Source organism: Vespula vulgaris, chromosome 11 (genome assembly GCF_905475345.1).
Source record: "Vespula vulgaris chromosome 11, iyVesVulg1.1, whole genome shotgun sequence".
Classification (NCBI taxonomy): Eukaryota; Metazoa; Arthropoda; class Insecta; order Hymenoptera; family Vespidae; genus Vespula; species Vespula vulgaris.
The window spans coordinates 1,821,788-1,840,430 of NC_066596.1; the positions used below are offsets into that span (position 1 = coordinate 1,821,788).

The following is an 18,643-nucleotide window of genomic DNA, read 5'->3' on the forward strand; positions in this document are numbered from 1 at the left end:
AAAATAATAATAAAATTTATGAATGCGATCCGAAGAAAAGTGGAAAAAAAACAAACAGAAAAACAAAAAAATCTTCGAGATACCTTATTTTGAACTTAATAACAAACAAAATGTTGCAAATTAATTTATTTGATAGTTATGTTGTCATAGATCATTGAACTCGTTTTAACCAGTATAATATCGTCAACAATATAAAATTAATAATTATGTGTTATATTTAATTGAAAAGAATATCGATAATTATAATTAGTTTTATGATTAGTACAAAAATATGCATTTGTAATTTTTGTCTAGGAACATTTATCGATGTCTCGAATAGTTTCGATGATATTCATATTCAATTAATTACAATTAGATACACACACACACACATACTCTCTCTCTCTCTCTTTTTCTCTTCCTTTGTAATATATATATACACATACACACTCTTTCTCCGTCTCTCTCTCTCTCTCTCTCTCTTTCTATAATATATGTATATATAACATAATATTCATTATATAATCTGCAGATAAGCATATATGCATTCACTATATGTATAGCAAACCTAACCTAAGCGAACTATTTAGATACTCATTGTGTTCAATATTCATATGAATTAATTATAATGGTACACCATTTATGTATTTATCTGCTAATTATAAGGAACATTACAAGTAATTAAGAGATATTTATACAAATCAAATCTGATCTAATAGAATGTTTTAATATATTGTTTAATATTTATACGAATTAATTATATATAATAAAACAACATCCTGTATATATCTCTTATTTATAATGTTCATTATAAGCAATAAATATTTATATATCCACAATATATAAATCAAATGTAATCTTTTAAATCTTAACCTTACTTTTTGATTTTTGCATTGTTTGATATTAAACTAATATAAAAGAATTAAAAAAAAGGTTAAGATAGATTCATATTAACGACGTAATTTGTTTATCGAAATCTTGAAAATTACTTTGAATGAAAAGAAATCTCTCGAAGAAATCCGATTTGGTTTATCATTTCCGGTCCGGATGACCGGTTCCCTTCTCGTTAACATCATCCTCGTAAGATAACGAACGTAGCCAGTCGTTTCTATATAATAATCGAGGACAGATTTTAGCCCTCCTTTTTTTTCCATGTAAACGCGCAATCGCGTTACGTTTTCCAGCTCGATGGAGGGGCAATATAATTCGCGGCGCAGCTGGTTTCGCGTTCCTTCGTTTCCCGGTTCGATCAATAGCCTAGGACCCTAGGACATGGTGAAGGCGGTTGTCCAGGCCAGTGGCGGATTCAGAATTTAATACACAAAAACGATTGATACAGTTTTGAAGATAAATACGATTCAATCGATGGATCGATTGAATTTGATCATTTGTTCTTTCATCTTATTTCATATCTCAAATATCAATGTTTTAACCTAACCTTATTTTTTTATTCGCCTTCTCTTATTAATTATTCTTTATTACTGATACCTGAATTTAATCTGGATTAAATGTTGATTTTTATTTATTTATTTATTTATTTTGTATCTTTTTTTTTGGAGAATATAGATTTATAAAAGAGTTTATTATTATATTATTATGTCGAAGTTAGGATATCCAAGGGTTATGAGGTTAAAACTTCTTGATATTTAATTTTACATTTACGATTGATAACAAATCATATGTATAAAGTACTTTTATTGAAATGAAATATTTGCAAGTGAAAACATAGATACGAGTAACATCGTACAAGTCGAGTGAAATACGAGAGGAATCCATATAACGAAGACAAACTTTTAATCGACTTCTTAGAAGTAATATTGTCAGGGAGGAAGAAAAAAAAATAGAAAATAAAAAAGGATTATTAGAAAAGAAAAAAAAAATTTAATCCTTGATTAATTGATAGAAAAAGTATAACAATGTATTAGAACGCATTATATCAAGATCAAAATTATATTGGCAAGAATATTATTTTGGTGCAGAATTCAAAATAAAATGAAAGACAAAAACTAGAAGCTTGCAAAATCATAATTTTATTCGTTGAAAAAAGAATATTGTTGCGTTCTTTTGAAACGACACGATAAATCCACGTTGAATGGAAGAAAATAAATTGTAGGAAACATGAAGTAAAATGAAACGCAATTAAAATTTGGCGGGCAGCCATAGCTAGTTACACTACTGGCGGAGAGTGAAGATTCCTGATAGGTCGAGAAGATCGTAGGCGTCCGTGACGCCGACAATTCGGTACGGTAGTGGGGGTAAACAGCGAGAGCCCACGGCAGGGCCGTCAGTTGGCCGCCGCGCGTCGGCGGTGTAACGTCTTGCTTTGCGTTGTGTCTAAATTATTGTCGTTACCTCCATCGATTTATTACTTTAATCAATCTATTTCGAAGGATTCGTCGCATATATTGACCTTAAACGTCATTAAGAATTATTAGAGACTTATCTATTTTCGAACGAATATCCAAAGAACTTGAAGTTAAAAAACCGAACAAAAAGGGAAAGTGTCAAAGGCGAGCTGCTGTTCTGTCGACGGATACGAGAACGGTGTATATGTGTGTTATATGTGTTACTAATGTGTGTATTGCGTGTTTGTCGGCGGAACGAGTTCATTTCTTCGACCAAGGGCTTCTCGTTTCAGTGACGTTTTCAAAGAAGCTTTGAAAAAGAATAAAGAAAAGGAATAAAAGAAGACCTCTCTCTTATCTCGTGAATAAATCTCGAGATTAAAAAAAGAAAAAATATAGAATGTTATTGGTAATTGACATTGATGATCATTTAACATCCGATGGATTTTCAGTGATATAAGAATATACACAAATATACATAATATATTTCGAGATATTTTTTGTGTCGTTAAAAATTCGAATACGCGCTGCTGTATCGACAAAGAAGAAAGGTGTGGCGCGAAACCTGTACATTCTTACGATAGAAGAAACTATCTCTCTAGTTTTCTCTTTATCTCTATCTCTATCTCTATCTCTTTTTTTCTTCTTCTTGGACTTTGTCATCTTCTTTACCTTCTTCAGTTTAGTTTTGTTTTTTTATGTATCTCTGAGGACACACAAGACACTTACGTAAGTAAATATACCTACGTATTACATTTATAACATTATTCATCTCACATAATGTCAATTCGTATGTTTTTTTGAGATCGCCAATCGTGTCATTAGTATTTTACGAGAAAACCAATCACGAAGATACTTGTATATTGACGATAACCAATCATAAAAATCTTTGCGTTTTCATATCTAATCGATGACTTTTTTTTCTTATAAATTAATGATTCTTCAAGGAAAGGAAGAAATTTTTTTTATAAATTATACATCTTATATATCGTAATGATCTTGTTTAATATGAATTACTATATAAAGGATTTTACGATAGCAAAAGATTAGAAAAATGGAAAATATTTTGCATCTTGTTCGTTAAAATTTTCAATGATTTATCGAAAAGGTTAGAATAATCTGATTGGTTATTTAGATTTTAACATCTTGCCGCCACATTTTTCATAGTTTAGTGATCACAAGGACGATCCATGGTGATTTATAGGAAATATTTTTTCTGTATAGAATATCTATTTTTTAAAAATAGATATGTATTCTGACGAAAATAATAACGTAACGAACGATATATTGTTATCACATAGTAAACATTGGAATTAAATAACAAAAACAATAATAGTTGAATCTTATTAATAATTATCTGCTCTAAACAAAAAAAAAAAAAAAAAGACAGAAGAAACATTAAGGATAACCAAACAAATTCGATATTTTGATAAAAGTGCCCTTTTCATAAGAATAACAAATCGAGTTAGAGATTATCAATGAATATTTTTATTTCTAAAGGAACATTAGAACAACGTAGACACCATCGAGAAGAATATAACGAGAGCTTCCTTCTACGGAGAATATATATTTTTTTTGAAGATGTACGGGTGATAAACGATCTCTTCTTCGTCAAAATGTTGATCAAGGAATATCGAATTCCTCTGCCACTTACGGTAGAGGAATATCAAATTGCTCAACTTTACATGATAGCGGTAAATATTTTTACTTGAATTTCATTTAGTTTCCCGGGTGAGGTTAGTTACGCAATTTTCGAAATATTTTATAAATCAATAATTGAGTTCTCTCTTACTCCGACGTATTTCCAAAATAACAAGAAATAAATGAATGAATAAAAAATAGAAACGAACGAAGTAATTTGAAATTTCGAAAACTTTCTTCTCAACTTTGGAGGTTAACTTTGAGTAGATTACGTGGAAAAGGAAAAAATCTTTTTTTTATATATATATATATTTCTTTATTTTTTTTCTTAATATTTATTTAGGAAATCGTAATATTTTTTTCGTCTTTGAATTCGTGTATAAGACAACAAAAAAAAAAGAAAGAAAAGGACCAGGAAAATAAAAAAGTAATTTTCTCGTATTGTAGAAAAAATCACGTGAAGAAAGCAAAGGTACCGGAAGTGGCGTGGAAATAATAGTTAACGAACCATATACCAATGGGCCCGGTGGAAATGGTCAATATACGCATAAAATTTATCACGTTGGTAGCCACTTGCCAGGATGGTTCAAAAGTTTATTACCTAAATCGGCATTAATAGCAAAGGAGGAGGCATGGAACGCATATCCGTATACAAAAACACGATACACGAGTCCATTCGTCGAAAAGTTTTCCATAGAAATAGAAACTTATTATTTTCCTGATAATGGCTATCAAGAAAATGTCTTCAAATTGAACGGTGCAGATCTAAGAAACAGAGTCATAGGTACGTTCAAAAAGAAAGAACGAATGATTATAAATAATTCAAAAATATTTTCTATTAAATATTATTATGGCATAATGTATTATAATATATTTATTTTAAACTATATCATAATACCGTATTATATATTATAGTATAATACTAATTATTCATAATATTAATTATTAATAATATAAATTGCAATGTTATAATATAATATAATATATAATAGAATAGAAATATTAAAATAATAGAAGACTTTGAATATCGTAATATACTCTGTATGTGTACAGTATGTTTCAAAATAATTAGAAAATATTATAGGGACAATTTCAAGCATATTTAAACAATAAAAAATGATCATATACATATATGTTTTATTCGACTTTGTTTTCGAATTATAACGAATTTGATTCTCATCAAATTCTATCTGCTTACTTTCGTAAGAAATGTTCGAAATGACCTTGCATCTGTATACAAGTCTACAGTCGTTTTATCAATGTGTCTGTCTTACTCTTTCCATACCATATGTCCAGATGTTGTTCGGATTTGCTTGAAACTTTGTTCAATTTTTTTACAAAGAGTTTTAACAGCGTTAAATAAAAATCGAAAATAAAATCTTTATATGAACTTTTTTTTTTTTTTTGTTTCGATATGCTGAAATCAACCTACTTATTCTTGAATAGTATATATAATATATAACAAAAAATATGTGTATATGTGTATTACAAAATCGTTGAATTTAGACATTTTCTTTTCTAAAATTAAACTAATATACCAATCATATTAATTATTATAGATTTGATCGACATCGTAAAAGATCAAATCGATTATGTCAAAGAAGAAGATCCTAAATTATATATTTCTGAAAAAACGGGTAGAGGTCCACTGACGGATACTTGGTTGGAAGATTATTGGACTGAAATCAAAGTAAAAATATATTTTACTATCCTTTTACATAAAATAAAAGAAAGAAAAATAATAATACCACGATACAACCGAACTATTTCTCATTCTTTAGGGGAAACAACAACCAACGTCATCAGGGAAATCGTTAATGTGCGCTTATAAATTATGCCGGGTAGAATTCCGCTATTGGGGTATGCAAACAAAGTTAGAAAAGTTCATCCACGATATGGGTTAGTACCTGTTAGTATATGACTATTTATAAGAATTACTTTCATGAATTTTTCTATTCATAAATAAGTTAATTATTTACTTTGAAAAAAAAAAAAAGATATCGATTAAAACGATTCGTAGCATTGAGAAAAGTGATGGCACGAGCACACAGACAAGCCTGGGCCTGGCAAGATGAATGGTTTGGTTTGACAATGGAAGATATCAGAGAAATCGAACGGCAAACTCAGTTAGCACTTCAACAAAAGATGGGTCTTGCTGAGTCCGGTGAAGAAGTAACTGGTGACGATGATCAGGACACGAATACAGGAAATACTGGAATGACTCCTCAAGAATCGAACGTCGCTAGGACACTCGCAGCTACTTTGAGTAGTATCGAGAAAAACGAGGACCTTCAGAGTCCACTTAGTGTCAGGAAACCTTCAGATATACCGATTATCAATACAGCTGTTAGTTCAGAAGGTGAAATTAGTCCTGAGGATTCTCCAACAGAACCACCTAATGTTAGGTAATTAATTACTTTATTTTTTATCGGATATTTTATGTTAATGTATCATTGATGTTTATTATATCGAATTGATTCTAACTGTAATATTAATAGATTTGATTTTATCAAATTAACATAGAATTCATTATAATATTTATGCATTAGCCTCATTTTATTATTATCAAGAAACTAATATTCTTTTTATGATTAATTGTATTTTATATTTAGCCCGATCGATGAAAAGAATGAAAAGAAATCGTGGAAAAAGAATGCAGCAAGTCATTCACCTAGTTCAGCAAAAAGCATGGATATTCAAATCGCGAATTGGAGAATGGAAAGTATCGTTAGAGAATCCGAGACGAGTAGCGAAGAGGAATTCTTTGATTGTCAGGGTAAGTGTTACATTTTCTTTCATTTCCTTTCTTTATTTATCAGAATAAATTAATCATAGAAAAATAAGCATGATCGTAGATCGGAACCGGTTGATGTATCATTATTAAAAAAAAAAAAAAAAAAAAAAAAGAAAGTAACGAGAATCAATTTTTCTAAGCTCTTAATATATTAAAAAAAAAAAAAAAGAAGAAGAAAGAAAAAAGATTCATTTTGTATCGTTTTATTATCTAACCTGCATCTCGTAGATACTTTAATACCTTCTTTATTTCATAAATTCGCATACTACGTAACACTTTGCGGACATATAAAACTCGATCATTTGACTTGATGATAACAAAAATAAAAATGAAAATAAAAATAAAAGAAATAGAAGAAAATGAGTTTGGCTCGCAAAGTGTAAACAAGAGTAATTCTGGTATTAGGAAAGAACGTTTGAAATATGTCTAATTCTAAAAATCTATCGTCTCTCTTTCTCTTTTTCTCTCTCTCTCTCTATCTATCTATCTATCTATCTCTCTTTCTTTCATAGGTAATAACGTCCGCTTAAAAAGACAATAATAGCATGTGTTGACTATTTCGAACAGTCTTTTTTATGTCTACCTTCTCTGTTTTTTCTTGCACTCCACACACACACCGCAGCTGGGTTCATTATACCTACTATACGTAAAGGTAGGACGCGTAGTTAACGATGAATTGTTCATCGTCATTAGAAGAAAATGTGAACAACAGCTAGAACAAACAAATGAAAGTATTTTTTTTTTCAAAAGAAAATATTAAAAAAATATATATATTGATAATAACAATAATAATATAATAATAATAAAGAACTGTGCACTCTGTACATACGCATTATTAATTTTTGAATCACTTTATTCATACGCTTTATATATTATATCGTTTTTATTTAAATTTCTAGAATTGTGTAATTCTAGAATTCAGCATGAAGATTCCTGAGCATGATCTATACGCATGGCTACATAAAGTTTATTGGCTGTACGATGAAAATCTTTGTAACTAACATCGGACGATGTAACAACCTGTTGCATGATGTATTCACGTTAGCACTTGGACCATAGAAGTAATCGATATTTGGTTACATCATGTACACGAAGTTTAAAAAGCATTGAAAGAGTAATTTTATGGAGTTTAATAATCATTATTTTTTTTTTCTATTATTTAGTCGCTTCCATGTTACACACGTAATAGATACACTATTATTATAATAATAACAATAATAATGATATGAATTATAATATTACAATTGAAAAAAAAAGTAATAAATACAAGTAAAGCAATAGTGCACAATCGATTAATTATATGTGATTATACTTTAGAGCACTTTGAAGATAACTCTTCATTAGCTAAATGGAGTTCTTTGGATCTTCTAGCAGAAGAGGACGATGGTGCTTCTCCTGTGGTACCAACAAACAACGTGGAAGGTAATATTTTTCATTCTTTATTTTTATTATCTAATTAAACATAATAAATAATAACGAATTATAATACCACCAAATCATTGTATTTCCACTAGGTCTATCAATGAGTTTTGTTTGATTTCTTATATATATATAAAAAAAAAAAAAAAAAAAAAATGTTTTATATTGAAGAATAGTAGTAATCATTTTTTTAAATAAATTAATCTATGTAATTAATTTTCACAGAAGCAGATACGATATTCTCACCTTCGTTTCTACAGCCAATAGCAAGCGAACGTAGTAAAAGATTGCAAATTCACACGTCGACGAGCATTGACGTTTCTTGTCCAACATCACCTCAACATTCTCCAACTCATCAATCTTGTAAAACTACAGTACTTTTGATCGTGATGCATGCCGGAAGCGTTCTAGGTAATTGTCATTTTATTATGTGATAATTTATTGATACTTATTAAATGACAAATATAATTAATTAATTATAGATGCCAATGTCGATTTGACTGCGAAGAAATCGGATGTGACAACCTTCAAAGGTGCCTTCGAGTCTGTTATGAGACAACATTATCCCAGTATGGTTGGACATGTTTCTATAAAATTCGTTTCATGTCCTTCGATATGTACCGAAGGTCTAGGTGTTCTTTCGAGGTAAAAAGATTTTAATTAGAAAATTCATTAATCGATTAGATTGGCACTTATATAAATTTTGATGAAAATTAAAATTTAGACAAAGCTTATATATACGTAAAAATAAATAGTAGATTATTTTTGTGTCGTAAAATAAAGAGAAAAGAAAAGTTAATTAAATTTTATCGTTCAGTTTAAGTCCATACAGTTTCGACATGTCTCCATCGTGCATGGATGCACCTCAAGTAACGAATGATACCATACCAATCGGTGCAATACCATTACTGGCAAGTGCAAGCTCGGATTACGAAGAAGCAGTCTCACGAGTGGTGACCAATGCGAATCAGATTTATCAAGGATTTATAAAGAGCGAAGAGGGTAAAGGTTTTAGTGGGCAAATTTGTTTCATCGCTGATTCCGTAGGTTCGATTTTGGCCTACGATGCTTTGTGTAGATCTACGCATTATCATTCGAGATATAACAGTGAAAATAATATATTGGATACGAGTAATCAAGGGATTGAAAATAATGGAATTTCTGAGGATGGCAAACATTTAAATGCACCTTCGCCTAGAAGAAGATCTTCTGGGACAAAGTAAGAAATAGAATTATATTTAGATAAAATTTTGATAGAGAATTTATTATACTTTTTACAAAACTTTTCAAATTTTTAATTAATATACGTATATTATACATATAATATTATTTTATATAATAATAGTATATAATATCATATTATATCATTTATTATATTTTATATATAAAAACTATATAATGATATAATATATATATATGTGTGTGTGTAGTCATGTTATTCTCAAGATGAAATCTCTATTATCAGTGACAGTAGCCAGCAATGTAAATTAGAATTCGACGTAGGAGAGTTCTTCATGTTTGGCAGTCCATTAGCACTCGTTATGGCATATAGAAAAATATCATCTCACGGAGACAAGAATAGTAATATCCCAAAGCCAATGGTGAATCAAGTTTACAATCTCTTTCATCCAAGCGATCCAGTAGCCGCAAGAATCGAACCATTGATTTCCGCGAGATTTTCTTTATTACCACCTGTTAATGTTGCTCGATATCAAAAGTATCCTCTTGGAAATGGACAGCCTTATCATTTACGTAAGTGTTCTTTATTGTCTGTATTTCAAAAATAGAAAAAAGGAATTCATAAAAATTCTTATCATTTTTCAGTGGAAACGATTCAAAGCAATCCACAATTATTTGCGGATGGATTAAACATTCCTAACATATACATGACAACGCCGTCTCAACATGCTCATTTGAGAAGATTGTCGGATATATCGATTCATAGTACTATGTCTGGTATCGTCGATAATATTCCTTTACAAGTTGTTTCTGCTCGTAAGTCCTAATCCAAATCCAGTAAACGAATCGACTCTCTCTCTCTCTCTCTCTCTCTCTCTCTCTCTCTCTCTCTCTCTCTCTTTCTCTATGTACCTCTATCTATCTATCTATCTATTTGTCTCTTTCTCTCACTCGCTCGCTCGCTTTCTCTCTCTCTCTCTCTCTCTCTCTCGATACCGTCTGATATAATATTCTATATTCTATTCTATTTTATTCTATTCTATTATTCTCTTCTATTATACAATATATATAGTAGATATATAGATAATAATATAGTTATATATGTATATATATATATATTCTTTGCTTATTTGTTAAATTTTTTTTTATATCAGTAATATAAATTAAAGCTTTTTCTTTTTCTTCATACTTTTTGTAACGCATAATGGAAAATAAAAAAAAAGAAAAGAAAGAGAGAAAAAACCAACACAAAGATTGAATTTTCAGTGACGCAAAAATGGTGGGGAACTAAACGAATAGATTATGCTCTATATTGTCCAGAGGGTCTGGCAAATTTTCCTACAAATGCATTACCCCATCTCTTCCATGCTAGTTATTGGGAATCATCAGATGTAATAGCGTTTATATTAAGACAGTTGGGTCGGTTCGATTTACCCATGCTCGGTAACGAAGAAAAAGAACTCTCATGTTTCCGTCCAGGTCAACCAAGAGAAAAATGGATTAAAAAACGCACCTCGGTCAAACTGAAGGTTCCTATTATATTTATATATTTTTCTTTATTATTGAATTTACGTTTTCTTGTTTGCAATGAAATTATGACACAAGCATAAATAACGTCATATTATAAACTATTCAGAACGTTGCTGCTAATCATAGAGCCAATGACGTCATCGTGGGAGAAGGTGTACCTCAAGTATTAGTGGCCAGATTTATGTACAGTCCTATAGACGTGATAGCTTTAACAGGTAAACAATCGGTGAACATTTACGAGGATCATCTTTTTTTCTATAGATATTAATATATACATATTAATTATCTAACGTTATTTTATGCTCTTTTTGTTTTATATTCAGGAGAAAAAGTAGATATTCATATTATGAAAGACCCACCTGTTAGCGAATGGACGTTTTTAAATACAGAAGTTACAGATAAAAACGGTAGAATAACTTATAGAATACCTGATGACAAAGCTCTCGGTTACGGACTTTATCCTGTAAAAATGATAGTTAGGTAATTGATCTGGTAAAAATTTGTCGTCATTTATATTTATTGATATTCGTTGATATTAAAAAGAAAAATTGTTGATATTTAGAGGAGATCACACTTCTGTCGACTTCTTTTTGGCTGTGATACCTCCGAAAACAGAGTGTGTGGTCTTCAGTATCGATGGATCGTTCACAGCGAGTATGTCAGTCACCGGAAAGGATCCGAAAGTTAGAGCTGGTGCTGTTGATGTTGTCAGGTAAACGTTATTCGTTTTTTCATTTTATGAAATAATCCTTTGATCAGTAACACTTAGTTTATTGCGTTATTTGTAGACACTGGCAAGAATTAGGATATTTAATTATATACATCACCGCACGACCAGATATGCAACAGAAGAAAGTTGTGTCCTGGCTATCTCAGCATAACTTCCCTCACGGTTTGGTGTCTTTCGCGGATGGTCTCTCCACGGATCCGCTTGGTCATAAAGCAGCATATTTAAATAATTTAGTGCAGGTAAGAAGACAATTGACAATGACAATCAACCTATCAAAAATTAATCTTTATTCATTCGATCATTGTTGATTGAATTCGGTCAAATTCAAAATATTTTTCTATAATCAATTGATCCAGTCAATCATAAAGATATAAATTAATGAAATGACGTTAATTACAGGAACACGGTGTAATAATACATCAAGCATATGGTAGTAGCAAAGACATAAGTGTTTACACATCAATAAATCTCAAGCCAAATCAAATATTCGTTATCGGTGGAGCATCGAAAAAACATCACGCTCTGGCGACGATACTTCACGATGGTTATGCTGCACATTTGAGCATGCTACAGGCACATGGTGGTTCGAGACCAGCCAAAGGCAATGCAAGGATGGTAATACCACGTGGTCAATTTGGTTTGCCCGGTCAGAATGCATCTTTACGGCGAAGAAGGTATGTCCTTTGGTATTTATCCTTCATTATTTCATTATTATCCAAACTCGTGTTTATTACTACGTAGAACAAATTCGATAGTCTCGCTAATTAATCTGATTCAACGTTGAAACTAATCCGAGAAAAATTCCTAAGGAAAATTTACAGAAAATGCAGTACATGTGGATGTAAAATATTACGTTTCTATCTTTCTCCCTCGCTCACTCACTTTCTACAATTTTCTCTTTGTAATTAGTTAATTAGTGACTAAGGAAATTAATACGCTGAAAGCTACGAGTCCGAGATAAGACGATAATCTATACTCGATATAAACGATGATATAACATGTTCTTAGAATTTATAATAATATTTTTTTTCTTTTATGCTTTCTATAAGAAACCTTCGTTAAGAATATAAATAACGATATGGATTAGCAAATATGAGCATACTCATTTCTCAAAGAGAAAGATAAATGACTTATCGTTGATGACATTCGATAAATAAAATATGTAAAATACATATTTGCCATCCTATATCGTTCGGACATTGGAATTTGTCAAAGCGTGATGTTTGCAGTGTGTGTGTGTGTGAATACGAAAATACTGGCTTTGTTCCAGTAATGACACAAGCATCAACTCCTCAGCGTGCAACAGTGTATACTCAAAGTGGAAAGTTACCTTAGTGACATCTAATACACGCCTATAATCTGCGTACAATTTAACTTACTCGCATTGGTAACTATCTCTCCTGCCTCTTTTTCTTTCTTTGTCCTTTTCTTTTTTTCCTTCTTCTTTTGCTATCTTTGTTCTCTCTCTCTCTCTCTCTCTTTCTCGCTCTCGCTCTCTCGCTCGCTAACATCACACTGAATTTATGGATAGAAAGATCAATTTTAAATTTAAAAGTAAAAAAGAAAATAATGAATGAATTGTTTCAAAAATGAACTCGAAATTTTTTATTCGTCAATTAATGTGTCAATCACTCTATTCGTTGCACGAAGGCATGCTGATTTTGGTTTTTGGTGTCTAGAAAGTAAAAAAGAAAAGAAAATTAAAATATAAATAATTGACTGATAAAAAGAGATGAGAAAATATTCTTTCTTATAAAAAATATCTTTCTATCTTTAACATGCTGCAAGTGTGCCGTGCTGTGATACTGGCTGATACTCGATGGACACTCAAGAGATGTCTAAAATTCAAGAATTTCTTCGTTACAGGTACATGCTATGAGGATATAAACGCGTCTTATATGACATAGCTAATGAGAACGTTGTGTGCTCTTGAAAAGCGAGCGACGATTATTCGAGCCCGCATAAACGAAGAAAACGAAAAACAAACAAACAAACAAACAAAAAGTATATTTAAAAAAAATATATTTAAAAAAAAAACAAAAAAAAATTCTTATATCGCTTTCTCTATGAACCATATAAAAAGAACAAAAAAAAAAAGAAAGAAACAAAGAAAAAAAATAATAATATGTCAAGGACTTGTGGTTAAATCCGCTTTGACTGTTTAGATGCGTTCAGTGATTAGAATTTTCTCGTCTAATCTATCGAGATTATCTGATCCTGTTTTTAGTCATCAAGGTAAACAGGTGTATTAATATTACTTTTGTATCAAATTTTATTAGAGACTGAATGTTCTATGGGTTTTCTTTATCATTATTTTGTTTTTTTCTTTTTCTTTTTCAATTTATCGAAGAGAGTTTGACGAATCACCTACGAGAGAAGATTAAAATGATCATGAAGAATGTAATTGAAATAACTACGTGAAGTATTATATTTAACATTAGTGTAATTGCATTATGTAAAGGATATTTATATTTTGCAATGCGATATGCATATGTAGATATATAATATACAATACGTATGTGTGCGTATGTGTGTGTATATACACACGCACACGACATACGCCTCAATATAATTATTCTTTCCTAATTATTTTTTTATTACTATAATTTGTTTTATTACTACACACACATACACATATACTTATTAATAAAGAGAGAATAATAGTAATAAAAAAAAATAGTATCTTACGTAATAACATTTTTTCCGATTTAATAATATTTTTGTTCTTAATATTCAATACTAATTTTTATTTAATTTTCTCGGAAAATTTTAGAAAGAAAAATTCTAATTACTAATTCTAATTTCTAAAATTCTAATTCGGTGATTCGATCGATCTCTAATCGTTGTATTTATTTGCAAATCAAGATGTGGTCATAGATTAGAAATTGCAACATTGTTTGCACGATTTCATAGTTTTAAATTAATCATTAACGAAACACGATAATCCAAAAGATATACACAATATGTAATCAGCATTTAAAGAAAGATCTTTCCTTTTATTCTTTCTATTAATCTCGCTCTCTCTTTATTCATCTATCTATCTATCTATCTATCTATCTATCTCTCTATTTCTCTCTCTTTCTCTCTATCTTTTTAATTATCACAATTATGCATTAGATTTCATTCATCACGCTTGTTATTAAAACATCTTTACTTAGCAGCAATGAAGATCAACAAACCACTTCTATTATAATCGATTTATCGATTAACTAATTATTTAAGTAATTAATTAATTATCTTTTTTACAGTATGTACATATACACGAATGTATGTATTTATGTGTATAGAAATAGAATAGTTGTCCGGATCATTCGATCCATATAATAATTAATAATATTAATTTTCTGATCAATACAAATTTTTATTTTAATTATGACAATCGATGTGATTACAAAAAAAAAAAGAAAAAACAAATTGTAAAACATTAATTAAGAACGCATCGATACGAGATTCTAAAACTTTATATATATATATATATATAAGAATGGAGACAAGAAATTTTGTAAAATATCCAATGATGATAGATATTTTATATAGTTATTTTTTCTTCTCTCTCTTAAAAATAAAGTTTTGGAATCTTGTCAAAAAAAAAAATAATAATAATCATCAAAGGCTGATTCCATAGCTTCTTATCATTTCTAATGTAAACGAAAAATGCTTTGAACGAAGAGCACGATCCATCGTCTCCGTATTGCTTTATCCACGAATGACCTTTGTTACGTCATCAACGTCATGCTTTCAGCGTAGAAAAAGATTGAAAACGTTTATAAATACGAAGAAGAACGCATAGAAATTTTCTAGTATCCTAGTATTCATTCATTTTCACGATACGACACATTCTACATTCACATTCTGTATTTCCTGTCGCCTACATTGTGTCTATCTCTCTTCCTCTTTCTCTCTCTCTCTCTCTCTCTCTCTCTCTCTCTCTCGCTCTTTCTCTGTCTGTCTCTATCTCTATCTCTATCTCTTCCTATCTATCTAATGATAACGTCATAATTTTGAGAATCATCAATACTATCGATACTATCGATACTTTGCGAGCTATCAATTTCAATTTTCGACTTGAAAATTATTCAAACAATTTTCTTTCCAAAGCACGATAAGCAGATAGAAAAAAGACAAAAAATAACGATAGGATCATCAAGCTGCTTGTTTTGTCTAATCCCGGATGCTCTAAATTAGATGAATGTCAAACATGGCGGATGCACATGTGATTGTTTACCCGTTTAACAATGGAACTTTGCGTAATATCGATCGACGTAGTAAAACATTGCAGATTCTAATTTTATACCTAAGTGAAATTGTTTCGATACGATTCTACGCAAGGATGTTAAAAAATTATTTAAAATTGAATGATAAAATCACATATCGTTCAATCAGAATATTATGTACATATATGTGTATACATATATATATATATATATATATATATATATATATATATTTCTAGTACATACTTTCAATATAAAAATTAATTTCTAAATTATATTATATATCTACATATTTTTATTTTATATATTTTTATATAAAAGTTTAGTAAAGATATATACATTTAACATTATATATATTTTTTATTAAATAGTTTTATTAAACAATTTATATACACATATATAATATATATATTTTTTTTTTCTTATCATATATCTTTTTATAGATATACATATGTATGTACAAAATATGTTCTTATTCCGTAAAATAAATTAATTAATAAAAATTCTAATCTAATGAAAATCAACAGCTCTTTTAGAACGGCGAAACGAGCGATTTCCCAACCAACTGTGGGAAAAATCTTTCCTTTGGAACGAAGTACGAGTTTAGGACCACCAAGTTCGCCTCCAAACGTGCCGCAATCCGCACCACCAATCAAAAATACCACCACGGAAAAGCTCTGACGACTTACACGCTGCCGCTCTTTTTTCGACTCCTTGCATTGATTTACGTGTGTTCGCAACGTCCTTCATCAATTTCTATTTCAACTTACGTGACACGATTAACTTGATATCGATGCGATATCGATAGGAAAAAAAAAAAGGAAAAGTAAGAGAAAAAAATCTGAAGCTGTAAAAAATTCCCATTTTTACGTTGGACCATACGTCATCATTGTAAACAACTTCGTTAATCATATCGAAAATTGTATTATATGTTATATCATTATAGGTAATAGTCTACGTTAACCATATCAGATTTTATAATTGGTTTAAAAAATTTTCATATCATTGACACGAGTATATTGCTTATCGTTGATCTTATCAATGCGATTAAATCGCATATATATTTTTATTTCTGCTTGCATAATCATGATAATGTATTAAAATATATAAAATTATTTGCCGATTATCGGTTCAATGGTTTAACAGAAATATGCATAATGCATGAAACATGTAAATGGCTTTTTCAAAATTTAACATTTTTTTTTTACATCCTTTTGACTAATCATTGCGAGATATAGCAACTTCGCAGTAGATTATATGACTTATACTACGGTACGAAAGAGAAAAAAATCTATTCGTTCACTGTTATCTGATCTCAACTAATTGTTAACATTTTAAAGAAAATTGATTGTAATGTTGAAAACTGATTGTAAATTAGTGTACGAATGTTTCTTATATAACTGTCGTTTTCAATATTTTTATTACTATCATACCTCGTAATAATTGTCATCATCATTACCATTATCATCATCGTCATCATCATCATCATCATCATCATTATTATAATTATCATTATTATTATTATTATTATTATTATTATTATTATCATTGTTAAAAGCAATAATTTTGCCAAAAGTCTACGTTTTTTTCACTCGATCAGAATTGATTATTCATACATGAATATACAAAGAAAACAAAAAATAAAAAATAGGATTAAATCATTATTTGGTACTCGACGAATGAAAAATAGATCTATTGTAAACTATTAGAAACTTTTGCGCGAAAGTATTATATATATTAATTATTACAAATGTTGTCTATGGGATAGATTTTAAAGAAATAATTATAATTTTTCTTTCCTTTTCTTTTTTTTTTCTTTTGCTCAAAAAAACTTTGCACACGCGAATCTCTTTTAAATGAATGAGTGTAAAAGATTATAAAATAAATAAATAATAATGTGTATATATATAAATACATACATATATATATATATATATATATATATATATATATATATATATAAAATCACAGTGCAAAGTAAAAGGAAAGTGTGAGAATCAATGTAGAAAATTTGTATTGTCGATTTACTACGTTTCTTTGAATAATAAAAAGACTGTAAGAGAAAGAAACATTCACTTATAAAAAAAAATCCGTATGATAATTTAAAAAATACACACACACACACACACACATATATATATATATACGCGTGTGTATATATATTTATTCAGCTATCGAATTTGCAAAAAAAAATGATACTAATGGCAAATATTCCTGGCATGGTGATTCGTTCCAAAATAAAATTAAGAAGAATCTTCTATAGAAACGAGATATGAGATAAATTTGCGCCATTGTTGTGTCCCTATCGACTGATAATAAGTAGTATCGTGTGTATAAATGAAATATTTTGTTTTATTATACGTATAACGTAATCCTAATCTTATATGCTCTAGTCTCTTAGAAAAATGATCAAACATCACATACAATTATTCCTTCATATATTTGATTCGTTGTGATGTGATGTATAAAAGAAAAAAAAAACAACATAATTAACTACTATATTGACTGTTTATATTGTTATATGTGAGAATAATACTATATATACATACGTACGTACCTATATACATTCATACATCACACACACACATACACACACCTATGTATGTATGTATATATGTATTATCTATAAAATCATCATCAAATTGCATCATCGGAAATGCAAAAGATAAAGACGAATAAAAGTCAGATCGTTAAAAGAGAGAGATGGTAGAATTGCCTATAATAGCGAATTTGAAAAGGTACTTGAATTATTTTTAATAATGTTCGATACATTAGAGCGGTGATGTACGATTTAAAAAGAAAAAGAAAAGAA

General features: G+C 29.5%; 1 protein-coding gene across 9 annotated transcripts; it reads left to right on the plus strand.

The window, feature by feature from the left end:
• Window positions 1-2,256: 2,256 nt before the first annotated feature.
• On the plus strand, window positions 2,257-18,643 carry LOC127067749 (protein retinal degeneration B). 9 transcript variants are annotated; one of them, XR_007782724.1, is made up of 21 exons: window positions 2,257-3,053; window positions 3,825-4,018; window positions 4,413-4,749; window positions 5,525-5,655; window positions 5,747-5,864; window positions 5,986-6,370; window positions 6,578-6,741; window positions 8,077-8,181; window positions 8,404-8,589; window positions 8,661-8,823; window positions 8,996-9,397; window positions 9,644-9,930; window positions 10,003-10,173; window positions 10,624-10,886; window positions 10,994-11,102; window positions 11,211-11,367; window positions 11,450-11,599; window positions 11,676-11,856; window positions 12,017-12,291; window positions 13,406-13,483; window positions 16,359-16,507. XR_007782724.1 is itself a non-coding variant. In XM_051003057.1 (21 exons), the coding sequence occupies exons 2-21, from the start codon at window positions 3,941-3,943 to the stop codon at window positions 16,510-16,512; spliced, it is 3,792 nt and encodes a 1,263-aa protein (XP_050859014.1). In that variant the 5' UTR covers window positions 2,257-3,053; window positions 3,825-3,940; the 3' UTR covers window positions 16,513-18,643. The 9 variants fall into 9 exon arrangements, 7 of the variants coding, with proteins under 7 accessions (XP_050859014.1, XP_050859015.1, XP_050859013.1 ...); XR_007782725.1 differs by lacking the exon at window positions 13,406-13,483 and adding an exon at window positions 13,484-13,852; XM_051003057.1 differs by lacking the exon at window positions 13,406-13,483 and adding an exon at window positions 7,382-7,411 and having other exon boundaries at window positions 8,131-8,181; window positions 16,359-18,643.